Source organism: Vigna radiata, chromosome 2 (assembly GCF_000741045.1).
Source record: "Vigna radiata var. radiata cultivar VC1973A chromosome 2, Vradiata_ver6, whole genome shotgun sequence".
In the NCBI taxonomy this organism is placed as follows: Eukaryota; Viridiplantae; Streptophyta; class Magnoliopsida; order Fabales; family Fabaceae; genus Vigna; species Vigna radiata.
The window spans coordinates 18,894,871-18,906,325 of record NC_028352.1 but is presented as its reverse complement, the minus strand read 5'-3'; the positions used below and the strand labels follow the sequence as shown (position 1 = coordinate 18,906,325).

The 11,455-nt window shown below is 32.7% G+C and overlaps 2 protein-coding genes across 3 annotated transcripts; one reads left to right on the top strand and one right to left on the bottom strand.

Annotated features, from left to right (window-relative positions):
- LOC106756512 (protein transport protein Sec61 subunit alpha-like) lies at positions 1-3,902 on the top strand. Of its 2 annotated transcripts, none has more exons than XM_014638974.2 (7): positions 1-136; positions 1,062-1,429; positions 1,677-1,904; positions 2,053-2,407; positions 2,491-2,618; positions 2,781-2,916; positions 3,441-3,902. In XM_014638974.2, the coding sequence occupies exons 2-7, from the start codon at positions 1,086-1,088 to the stop codon at positions 3,678-3,680; spliced, it is 1,431 nt and encodes a 476-aa protein (XP_014494460.1). In that variant the 5' UTR covers positions 1-136; positions 1,062-1,085; the 3' UTR covers positions 3,681-3,902. The 2 variants fall into 2 exon arrangements, with proteins under 2 accessions (XP_014494460.1, XP_014494461.1); XM_014638975.2 differs by having other exon boundaries at positions 136-227.
- A 799-nt stretch (positions 3,903-4,701) lies between these two features.
- On the bottom strand, positions 4,702-7,840 carry LOC106752966 (cytochrome P450 72A15-like). Its single transcript, XM_014634752.2, has 5 exons — positions 7,557-7,840; positions 7,270-7,487; positions 6,307-6,551; positions 5,426-5,816; positions 4,702-5,335 (listed from the first exon to the last, which is right to left on the bottom strand). The coding sequence occupies exons 1-5, from the start codon at positions 7,831-7,833 to the stop codon at positions 4,910-4,912; spliced, it is 1,557 nt and encodes a 518-aa protein (XP_014490238.1). The 5' UTR covers positions 7,834-7,840; the 3' UTR covers positions 4,702-4,909.
- Between the last annotated feature and the right edge of the window lie 3,615 nt (positions 7,841-11,455).

Genomic DNA, 11,455 nt, shown 5'->3' with positions numbered 1-11,455 from the left:
AACGTGCAACCCTGCTGCTCCTATTATTAGATATTTCACAAAGCTTGATTCTTCCTACTTCATAGACTTCAATTTTTTTCTTTTATTTTAAATTTTCTTTAAACTTCTCAATCGAATCCATATCTGAAATAAACTGGTAAATCTTCTCTCTATATTTTCTCTTCGATTTGTTTCCGAGAATTCTCAGATTAACAGATCTGTGCCATATTCTGGCTTTGTTCGATCAGGTTAATCTGGTTCTGTGAATGTTTGTTCATGATGTGTGGAATTTTCGTGTGCTCTGTACGAGAATGAAATTGTTATTCTTCTGATTGCTGTCATTTTAGGGTTTGTTCTTGAATGCTTTTGACTCAACATATTGCTTGAAGGAGAGTGACGATGCCGCCCATGATTTGATTGGTGTCTCATTTTGAATTTTTCTTGAATTTTTTGCTTTTGATGATTACTTGTGTTACATGATTTTTGCTGGTTGTCTAATTGGTTTGTCTCCTTTCTTTTAGTCAATGCATGTGCTAGTTTTTTTGAATTTTTGTCAATATTCATTGGACTTTTAAGCAATTAATTTAATTAATAATATATAATTTTTTTTCATACTTATTCTAGGGACAGATGACTTGTTTCTAGATATGATAATCTTCCATTATCTGAGCTTTGTGAGTTGAAAGTGATTTGTTTTCTTTTTTCCCTTTTTATATAATTTTTATTGTCACTATTTCTTTTATGGATGACTTGAATGTTCATAATCAAAATAATAAAGCCTATGTTTGCAGTCTTTTAATAATTTTTCTCATCCACTTAACCTGGGTAGGACTCTTGTGCATATAGGAACTACTCCATGCATCATGTTTGATGATCAGATTTCATGTGAAATTGTTGAAATCTTGCAGTTGCTGTTCCATCCAAACTCCATCCAGTGATAAAAAATGGAATAACGTCATTAGTGAATTGTTGCATTGCTTGATTTTTGTCATTTTATATGAATTGCCATTTGGATCCAGAAGTGTTGTTTTAAAATACAATTTCTGGTTTTCTCCCTTATGTTCTATGACTTTGTTGTGCAGGTTAGACTTGTGTAGTCTGACAAGATGGGAGGTGGATTTAGAGTGCTTCACCTAGTTAGACCGTTTCTCTCATTTCTTCCGGAAGTTCAAACTGCTGACAGGAAAGTGCCATTTAGAGAGAAGGTCATATATACTGTGATTGCTCTGTTCATCTTCCTTGTTTGCAGTCAGCTCCCTCTGTATGGAATTCACTCTACAACTGGAGCAGATCCATTCTATTGGATGCGTGTTATCCTTGCTTCAAACCGTGGAACTGTTATGGAGCTAGGAATAACTCCCATTGTAACTTCTGGGCTAGTAATGCAACTCTTGGCTGGGTCCAAGATAATAGAAGTCGACAACAATGTGCGGGAGGATCGTGCTCTCTTGTTAGTATCTTTTTGTGTAACTTATTTACTTTCTTGGCACATCTAGTTTACATTTTTTCTCTTACAATACCTATGATCTAGTTGGTGTCAATTTTTCATGCAACCATTCATTTAATGACATATAGTTTATTATCTTGTGCACTGGGTTATGTCTTATGGCTGTCAGTTTTTATGAGCTTTTGCATATTTTGAGGTTTCGCCCTGTCATATATGTTTCCTATTGACATTATTTCTTTTCATGTTCCAGAAATGGTGCACAGAAGCTACTTGGCATCTTGATAGCTGTTGGTGAGGCAGTTGCATATGTTCTTTCTGGGATGTATGGTAGTGTGGGCCAACTTGGAGTGGGAAATGCAATCCTCATTATCCTCCAGCTCTGTTTTGCCGGTATTATTGTGATATGTTTAGATGAGCTCCTTCAGAAAGGGTATGGTTTGGGATCTGGAATTTCTCTGTTCATTGCCACGAACATATGGTAAGTTTTATTATCTTTTATTATTAGTAATAATTTAAATAGTTTATAATCTGTGTCCAGCATTGATCGTGGGTCTCATAATAACAACTATCAGAAGTGTGTGGTCTTTTATCAGAAAATTTATAACGATTATCTCATTATGTTGCAGTGAAAACATCATATGGAAAGCATTTAGTCCCACCACCATTAATAGTGGACGGGGAGCTGAATTTGAGGGTGCTGTCATAGCTCTATTCCATTTGTTGATAACTAGAACGGATAAGGTTCGAGCCCTTCGAGAAGCATTTTACCGGCAAAACCTTCCCAATGTGACAAATCTGCTTGCTACTGTCTTGATCTTCCTAATTGTGATATACTTCCAAGGTTTCCGTGTGGTTTTGCCTGTGAGATCAAAGAATGCCCGTGGGCAGCAGGGTTCTTATCCAATCAAGCTATTTTATACCTCCAATATGCCCATTATTCTTCAGTCTGCCCTTGTGTCCAATCTCTACTTCATTTCTCAGGTAGAGAAGTTTAAGGATGCTAAATTGCTATCTGGAGTAAATTTTCGATACAGTTTTAATCAGATTTTATTGTACTTGTGCAGCTTCTACACAGAAAGTACAGTGGAAACTTCTTTGTTGATCTATTGGGCAAATGGAAGGAGTCTGAATATGGAGGTGGTCAATCTGTTCCTGTTGGGGGTATTGCATACTACATCACTGCACCTTCCAGGTAAGAAAAGTGCTACATACCTTATGGTTTATGGTTTATTATAATATAAAATTTCTGCTACTTTGTTATGCGGACATGATCTAAAATTTCAATTCAATCAACTAGATTTTACCATTGTTATTATTTGTTTGCTCAATTTCCATTTTGGTACGTTTTTTGCAGCTTAGCTGACATGGCAGCAAATCCTTTCCATGCACTGTTCTACCTTGTGTTTATGTTGTCAGCATGTGCCTTGTTCTCTAAAACTTGGATTGAAGTCTCTGGTTCATCTGCTAGAGATGTTGCAAAGCAGCTGAAGGTACGTACTGATTAGCACGCATTTTGTCTTGTATTTGTATCTTCAGTTCTTCAATATAATAATGAGCCTGTTTTCTCATCATTATTTTGTTTTGTATCTGCATGTTTGAATTTTTGTTCCCTATTGAATTAGTACTGGAAATACACTCTTAAAATACTTGAAGCAAAATAGATATGAATCATAGGATCAGATCAGCCAACACATTGTCTAATGTAGTATTTAGCCCCAACTTTTCTTTGGGCTTCTCTTTCTAAATGGAGAAATGTTCATGTAGTATTCCTTTTTAATAACCATGGGCAAAAAAGTTGAGCTTCTATAAAAGCTAGTTAGAGAATCCTCTAATTCAAGAAGGGAAGCCCAAAGTACTTAGGCCAAACACTACCTAAAATATTCAATTTTTCTAGCTTCATTGGAACTTTATTAGTAACGTGTTTTTAAGCTGGTAAGTCTGGTCTTCAAGCACTTTATTTTAATGCTTGTTAAAATTTCTGTTGTCTCATAGTATCATGGTTTTGAATCTACAGGAGCAACAAATGGTAATGCCTGGACATCGGGAGTCAAACCTTCAGAAAGAACTGAACCGATACATTCCCACTGCTGCAGCATTTGGAGGCATATGTATTGGTGCCCTGACTGTGTTGGCAGATTTCATGGGGGCAATTGGTTCAGGGACTGGAATATTGCTTGCAGTGACAATCATATATCAGTACTTCGAGACATTTGAGAAGGAGAAAGCTAGTGAGCTTGGCTTCTTTGGTTTCTAATTTCTGCTTAGCATTTACTGTTGGTGATGCAATTCTCCTTCCCCACCTGCAGTTTTGCTGTGTATTGAGTACTGCTTGTAGGTTGTTTAACACAGTAAGGAAGAACTTTAGATTAGCTTTTATCTTTTCTCTACTGAGGAAGCCCGTAGTATAATATCACTGTAAACGTTTTTGGATTTTCTCTGAATACAACTCGCGTTAATTTAATTTGTCATAGTCTGATACCATGGTCTAAAAGTGGATCTTAATTTATTTATAGCTTAGTTCTTGAAATTAGCTGTTATTTCATATTATTTTTCTTGACATCTGATGCATTAATTTTTTACAAGAATCCTTCTTTGGAAGTGCTAAGGTCGTGCTTTTTTTATGATTATTACAACGTGGGCAGGTTGTAATAAATGGTATTGTTTTGTTGGGGAAACTAAACATTGAAGCCATCATTTCATGGACCATGAGGCAATACTATTTCTAATTTTTTTTTTTCTCTTAAAATAAAAAATTATACCTTGACTACTACCCGTTTTCTATCTCTTGCTTTCTAAAATAAAGACCAAACAAAATTAAAGTTTTGAATAAATATCAGTTTCAATTTTATCTTCTACTTAAGTGAAAAAACGTATTTAATCTTATTATATTTTTTATTTCTGAAAAAAAAATTCAATCTTATTTTGTATGTGAATTCCATGATAAAATAGAGATATCTTTACATGCACATATGTTAATATTAATAAGTATTTAATGTTTAAAATATATTTTTCTATCTTTATTATTAAATATCATGAAAAAAATTATAATGGTTTAAATATTAAATAATAACCTTTTATTTTCTTTATGAGACTATATTATAGAGGAAAGTTTTCTAAATTGATCAAAGAACCTCATTTCATTTCCTCTTTGTAAAAGTCTTATCTGTATAACTATAACAAGTAAAACAAGCTTATATTATTGATGCTTTTAAATTCGTATTTATATTGTACATGAACAAAGTTTTACTCAAAAAATTAATTTTAAATATTTGACATTTAATATAACTAGGGAAAAACCATCCTATATAATTTGTAATAAAAAATATAATAAAGAGAAATATATGAAGAAACATTTCACAGAATTTTACAATAAGATATTATTTTGTGCAAGTCACTTGTCCTAGAGAAAATTCTAGCTAGGAAGAAGCCAGGCAACATAAGATATATAGAAAAGCATTAAAAACCTTTTCTTAGGCTAACAAACTATAATTTTTGTAATATAAGGTGTGTGCCGAATTGAGGTTGAGCAGTTATGACTACAATCGGAGCATGAACATAGGAGGAAGATAGCTCAAACTTGAAGTTTTGCAGAATGAGAGACAAAGCCATTTTGGCTTCAAGCAAAGCAAAGTTTTGGCCAATGCATATTCGAGGACCCCATCCAAATGGGATAAATGAAACTTTACCATTTGTTGCTTTTGAGATTCCTTCTGAGAATCTTTCTGGTTTGAACTCTTTTGCATCACTTCCCCATAATTCAAAATCATGATGTACCAACACAACAGGAATAGTAGCTAGTGCTCCTGCTGGTAAACTCATGTTTCCAACTTTAGCTTTCTTCCTTAGGATTCTTGTAATAGCAGTAACTGGTGGATATAATCTTAAAACCTCGTACAAAATCATTGTCACCTAAGACAATGCCACAAGTAACCATAATTAACTAACATTAATAACATTCTTTCAAAAGCTAAGAGATTTATTTTGAAAAGTGATACTTACAACTTTAAGACGACTTAATCCATCATAGTCTGGTTCTTTTGTGCCAAAAATTTCAATGACCTCTTCCCTTGCTAGTGTTTGCCATTTGGGAAACCTACTTAATAACACCATTGTCCAATTTAGTAGCACCGATGTTGTTTCTTGTCCGGCAAAGTAAAATAACTTACACTCCTTAATTACATCATTGGTGTTCATTCCAACATCTTTCTTAAGTCCTTCTTGATCTTCAATCTCTTTTTGATTGGATTCCAATAGTAGCCCTAATAGGTTATCATTCGAAGCTTCGCATGTTTTCATAATACCCTCTTGCTTTTGGATAATTCCACGAAGTACATTTCCAATTTCATTGTCAATCTTCTTCATCCTCTTGTTTAATGTAGTTGGTAGAAACCTAATAATTGGAAAAGGAATATGGTGATGTTAATTAACTTGAATCTTCTTATAATTTATCTTTCTTATTCACCTCCTTTTTATGTTATTTATCCTAGCTGATTTCTATAAATTACAAGAAATTAGAACAAAACCTTGTGATCTTCGTATATTCCTCCCAACTATATTACTAACATAATAATTGATTAATTGAAATGAATAATGATACTTTGATAAAACTTTAATATCATTTGCGTATCAATTTAACACTAACATGGACCAATCACAGAATGACACGTAGATAATATTAAAATATTGTAAAAGAAATATTATTAAAGTATTATTATCCAATGGAAATATATCTCAAAGAACAAATATGGGTGATGTGAAGGATATATATGTTGTACCTTAATTATTATCTATAAGGTTAAAATATTGAAGTACAATCATGTGTGTGTATTTCTTTGTTGAATAAAAAGTTGACAATAAAAAAGTGTAATTTAATAATATACCTCCACCCTGGTATGTAAATAGATCGAAAGACCTTGGATGTAAGTTTAGCTTGTTCTTTTAAGAGTTGAAATACTATTTTTCCTTCTTCATAGTTGCTTCCGAAAGCTGTACGAGAAATCACATCAGCTGTCAAGTTGTTTAAGAATGGCCAGACATCTACCACACATGATCCTGTTTCGCACACTAACATCTTCCATTCCTTCATCATCTGGTTGCAACTATCATACATGGCAGGCAACACAAGCTGCAAAACATTTCAGACGTTAAAAAGATGAAGGTATGGAGTGAAAAATATTCAATGGAACATTACTCCATGAAAATTAATATCATAGATTTCACAGATAATGTTAAAACAATTGTTGGGTTCATGAAGAAAGAGCTTCACTGAAGAAATACAACATCAATGAGATCTGAGTCCAAAGCATAAGACATTGACATCATTCTCTACTCAAACCTTAAGATTATGCGTTAATGGATCTTCAACCTTATATTTTCTCATTTTTATTTAATGTAGGATTTAGACTCACATGTGAAATTATAACGATCTTCCCTCCGAAGGTAACTCCCTTTCACATTGGGATTTACACTCCTCCTTATTTGAGTACTCCTTTTTAAGGGTACACGCTTACTTGACTCTTTGCTATGAAGACTTTCGATACATGAACCATTGTATTCAACTGAGCCAAACTTGACTCTGTTACCACTTCTTAGGTTTATGAAGAAAGAGGTTCATTAGGGAGATACAACATTAATGAGATCTGAGTCCAAAACATAAGCGATCAACATCATTCTCGATCAAAAACCTTAAGGCTATGAGTTAACGGATCTTCAATTTTATATGGTGTTCTACTTTCTCATTTCTATCTAATATAGAATTTAGACTCATATTTAGGATTATAACAATAATAAGAAATTTGTAGCAAGAAAATTAGAGAACAGAGGATGAAAAAGAAAAGAAAAACCTTGAGCTTGACGAGATTAAATGCAGGGTTGATGATCTTTCTGTGCTTTGACCATTTGTCTCCCTCAAGATCTACAAGTCCTGTTATCAGGAACTTGCCTAGTGGATTAAGGTTTGGTTTAGGAAAGTCATTTATCATGTTCAGAACCTCTTTTATTGCTTCAGGATCCATAATATTCACTGTAATCTTAGGACCATACCAGAAAAACGAATTCTTACCTGCAAAAATCATCAAGTTATTTTCTAATTAACTTATTTAACCCTTAAAGGTATTATTAGAAGGCATACCAGAAACTTTGACCAATTGATTTTGAAATGGAACTAGGCGAGTTGCAATATCATCATCGATGTGTATGGGTTTAGAATGTGCTTGATGCAGCATCATGGTTAATTCTTTTGTGTCTCCAAAGACAAGCTTGTATGAGTTTCCCTTTATGCCTTGTCTTCTGAGAAATCTCTCTGCCCTTTTCGGTTCCAACCACACCCAACTCAGTGCTTTCGTTAAGAATAGGATAACAAATGCAACCAAAATTCCAACAGACATCATCGCTGCATCAACTTCCATTTCCAATGTAAAAAATGTCTATAGTTGGAAGTTAAGTGTATGCATGTTTATATCTGAAACAGAGAAGAGCTCTCGACAAGAACAACCTCCAAAATACTTAACAAACGACAGACTATAAGCTGCTTAACCTCCAAAGACACGTATCGTTGAAATTAATGAGGGAACGACCTCTGCTTTCTGTAAACTTTGTTTCTTTTCTTTTATAAATATTTGACGGACAGTTCCTGGTGTCGAAAAGACACGATGAAAATCTATTAACTATTTAAAGAAGGTAAACTACTAATGTACTCATATGTAAAACTTAAACAGCTGTCCTGTTTTTTCTTTTTTTTGTTTTTTTTCATTAGTGATAACTGTTGGTTTTTATTTCTTTTACCTTTTACTTGATCAATTAATTATTATATCCTTCGATGTTACTTAAATGTAAGGATGAAATAAGAATTTTTTTGTCTTTTTTACTAATGTGAACATGATTGATTCTGTGATGGAACTCAAATTTGCAATTCTACTCTCCCAAAATACCCATTTCCCATATAGTTGTGGGTTTTTTCATCATTTCGACCACATCCTCCCATTTTTCCTTCTTAAAAGGCAAAAACCAAAATACCATTCAAACCAATAACCCAAACCAAAACACCATTTTGCTTTCCGATTGGTGAATTCAGTTTTTCTCCTCCCTTTCCCAGCTTTTTGGTCATTATCGAACTTTGCAAACCTCATATCTCTCTTTTCTTTTCATCTTTTTTCTATTTATATTTGGGGTAGATCTCCCTTTTCTTTTTATCCTCTTTGTTTAGCGACTTCGAACTCCAACTCGAACACATGAACATCTACTATAATGAAACCAAAGACTGAGCCAAAGGCCACTACACCGAAGGAATGAACTCATCAACTCCGTCATCAACGTAATTCGCAAGGAAGCAGAAAATTGCGATTGATTGCAAGGCAGCCACTTTTAATTTTCCTCCTCCGCATAATATAATTTATTTTTAATTAACTTAATATAAAAAAGAAAAATATCCAAAATAATTTTTTTTATAAGTTTAATACATCTTTTGATCTATAGTTTGGAACAATTTGTTTAAAGTAGGTCTTTTTTGTTTACAGTCTTAAAAACTTAACAATGTCCACTTTAACTAATAATAAATGATCTGAACATTTATGTGACAACTATTCAAATGGACATGGCAATTGAACTCAAGCACACTGTTATGTAGAGTCTAAACAGATTCCATTTCAATATCTCTTGTTTTAACGAGTCTCATCAACCTAATCAAAAGATTATGTTTTCTAAAAATCTCTAACTTGAAGACAAAATATAGGGTTTCTCCTCCCTTTTTGAGAGTGTTTTGTAAGAAGGGGATTTCAAATTGTAGCGTTTTGGGGTTTCCTTTTCTTGTGTTTCAGATCTTGCAAATTTTGGGAACTTCAGATTAAGATTTTGAATCCTGGTTGATTTTTACATTTTGGAATTCTTTTCTTTGTTTGCGAATTGGGTTTCCTTTTCTTGTGTTGATTTCGCGTTTTAGGTTTTGGTGTTCATTATCTTGCAATTTGGGATTTCTTCTTACCTTGCTCCCAGTTTTTAATTGTTTTGTGATTCCAGCGTTCAATGTGTTGGGTGGTGGTGGAATGGTGACTCCCCTTTGTTTTTTGTATTCTTTATGTGTGCGTGAATGGACAAAGGAGGAAGGAAAAAAGAATGGAGATTTTGGATGATGACTGTGTGGGTTTCGAGAGTGTTATTATGTATGCGTTGAACTTGAAAAATGATGGTGCTGGAATGGTGTGTTGAGTGTGGGTTCGGGATGAAGAAAGGGGTAATGGATTGTTGTTTTTCTATTTGTACATGTGAGATGTGATAATGTTTGTGTTAAAAGAATAGAGGTTTATGGTGATGATGAAGGTGAAGAAAAGGTAGATGATGGGCATGGTGAAGGAGAAGGGAACTTCTTCACTTTCTCCACCCCACAATTAGTCATGGCACACAACAACAGTAGCAAAAAGGTACAACCACATTTCATTTAACCCTATGTTAAATCTTTTCCTCATTATTAATTTTTATTTTTAAAATTTACATCTCTATTGACCTCAACGTGCCACATATTACAAAACTAGACACCTCATTCACTTTTGGCCACGAAGACAATTACACCGTTATGTTTTTAACGTCGTAAGCCCAAAGGACAAACTTGAACCGTTTTTACAAAATATGGGACAATAGTGAACTGTCGAAAAAGATAAAACCACTTTGAACACATTGTCCCAAATTAGGGACTAAATGATGTATTAAAATTTTTTATATTTGTTGAAAGTCTCACATCGACTAGAGATAAAGGTAAACCTCACCTTAGAAGCTGGTTTTGTGGAGTTGAGTTATATCTAAACCCACTTTCTAATTATATTATCAAACTTTTTATCTAAATATTATATTAATATAAATACATAATTAACACTTGAATATAATTATATAAATATTTTACTTATTTAAATATAATAATAACTATATTAATTTTCTTAATACAAGTTAAAAAGAATGGATATGCAGAAGTCTCTAACTAGTTATATATTGTATAACAAAAGTAAAATTAGATATATTGTGAATTATACATACTTCAAATTTGAATAGGGTATAAATCACTATATTATTGAAATAAATCTCTAAGAATACGATCTTGTTTGTATTATAACTAATTCACCACACTCAGTTGAAAATTTAAACCAACAATTGGGACCAAACATGTATGTTTGCCCTATTTTTATATATAGTGTTGCTACCCAAAAGTCACACATGTGTCATGTTTGTGTCCATATTACAATTGAAAATTAGATGGCTTATCAATTCATCATGAAAACCACATGACAGGCCTTGTACTTGCCACCTCAATTTTCCTATTATTATTAAAAATGACCACTTTATTTATTATTATTCGCCATGCAAAATGTTGAGATAAGGGTAAAGCTTTAGTTTTCCAAAAAAGACATCATACCTAAAGCCTTCATAATTTTAATTTTCTATATGTTGATTCACATTATAAACTTGTGTTTCTTCACCCTTTTCCATATACATATCCATCTTCCTTGTCTTTATATAAAATACTCCCATCTATCTCTTTCACCAGTTTGATTAACATAGCCTCTCTCACTCAAACCACTATCTTCTCCAAGGCACACATCAAAAGCCACGAGTCTTCATTCCAATATGTGAAATATCTTAGTGTATACGTTCTTCTAAAAATGTCTCTTTTAGAAATATTTCTTCGATTGACTTATCAATCCAAAACTTTTTTTTTTTCTAAACCTCTCTTTCATCCTATATTACTTAACAAGCTAATAATCTTTTTATCCCCTCTCACTCAACTTCACATATTTTTCTAATGTCCCCCTATCATGGTTTGAGTCTTTTTGACACTTCCAATACTTTCAACTATCTATACTTTAAGGTATTATTGATAGTTGTTGTAATTCAAATATTATACGTGTTTTAGTTTAGGAGTTATGGTTTTTCACTTTTTCTGTTTTTATTGTTGCTAATATATATATATATATATATATATATATATATATATATATATATATATATATATATATATATATATATATATATATATATATATATATA

Bases quoted from the DNA above. Each gene is read 5' to 3' on its own strand.
- LOC106752966 (XM_014634752.2), bottom strand. From the start codon at position 7,833: ATGGAAGTTGATGCAGCGATGATGTCTGTTGGAATTTTGGTTGCATTT. The intron at 7,488-7,556 runs GTATGCCTTCTA...TGATTTTTGCAG, and splicing joins TCAATTGGTCAAAGTTTCTG to GTAAGAATTCGTTTTTCTGG. The intron at 6,552-7,269 runs GTTTTTCTTTTC...AATGTTTTGCAG, and splicing joins TTAATCTCGTCAAGCTCAAG to CTTGTGTTGCCTGCCATGTA.
- LOC106756512 (XM_014638974.2), top strand. From the start codon at position 1,086: ATGGGAGGTGGATTTAGAGTGCTTCACCTAGTTAGACCGTTTCTCTCA. The intron at 2,408-2,490 runs GTAGAGAAGTTT...GTACTTGTGCAG, and splicing joins ATCTCTACTTCATTTCTCAG to CTTCTACACAGAAAGTACAG. The intron at 2,917-3,440 runs GTACGTACTGAT...TTGAATCTACAG, and splicing joins ATGTTGCAAAGCAGCTGAAG to GAGCAACAAATGGTAATGCC.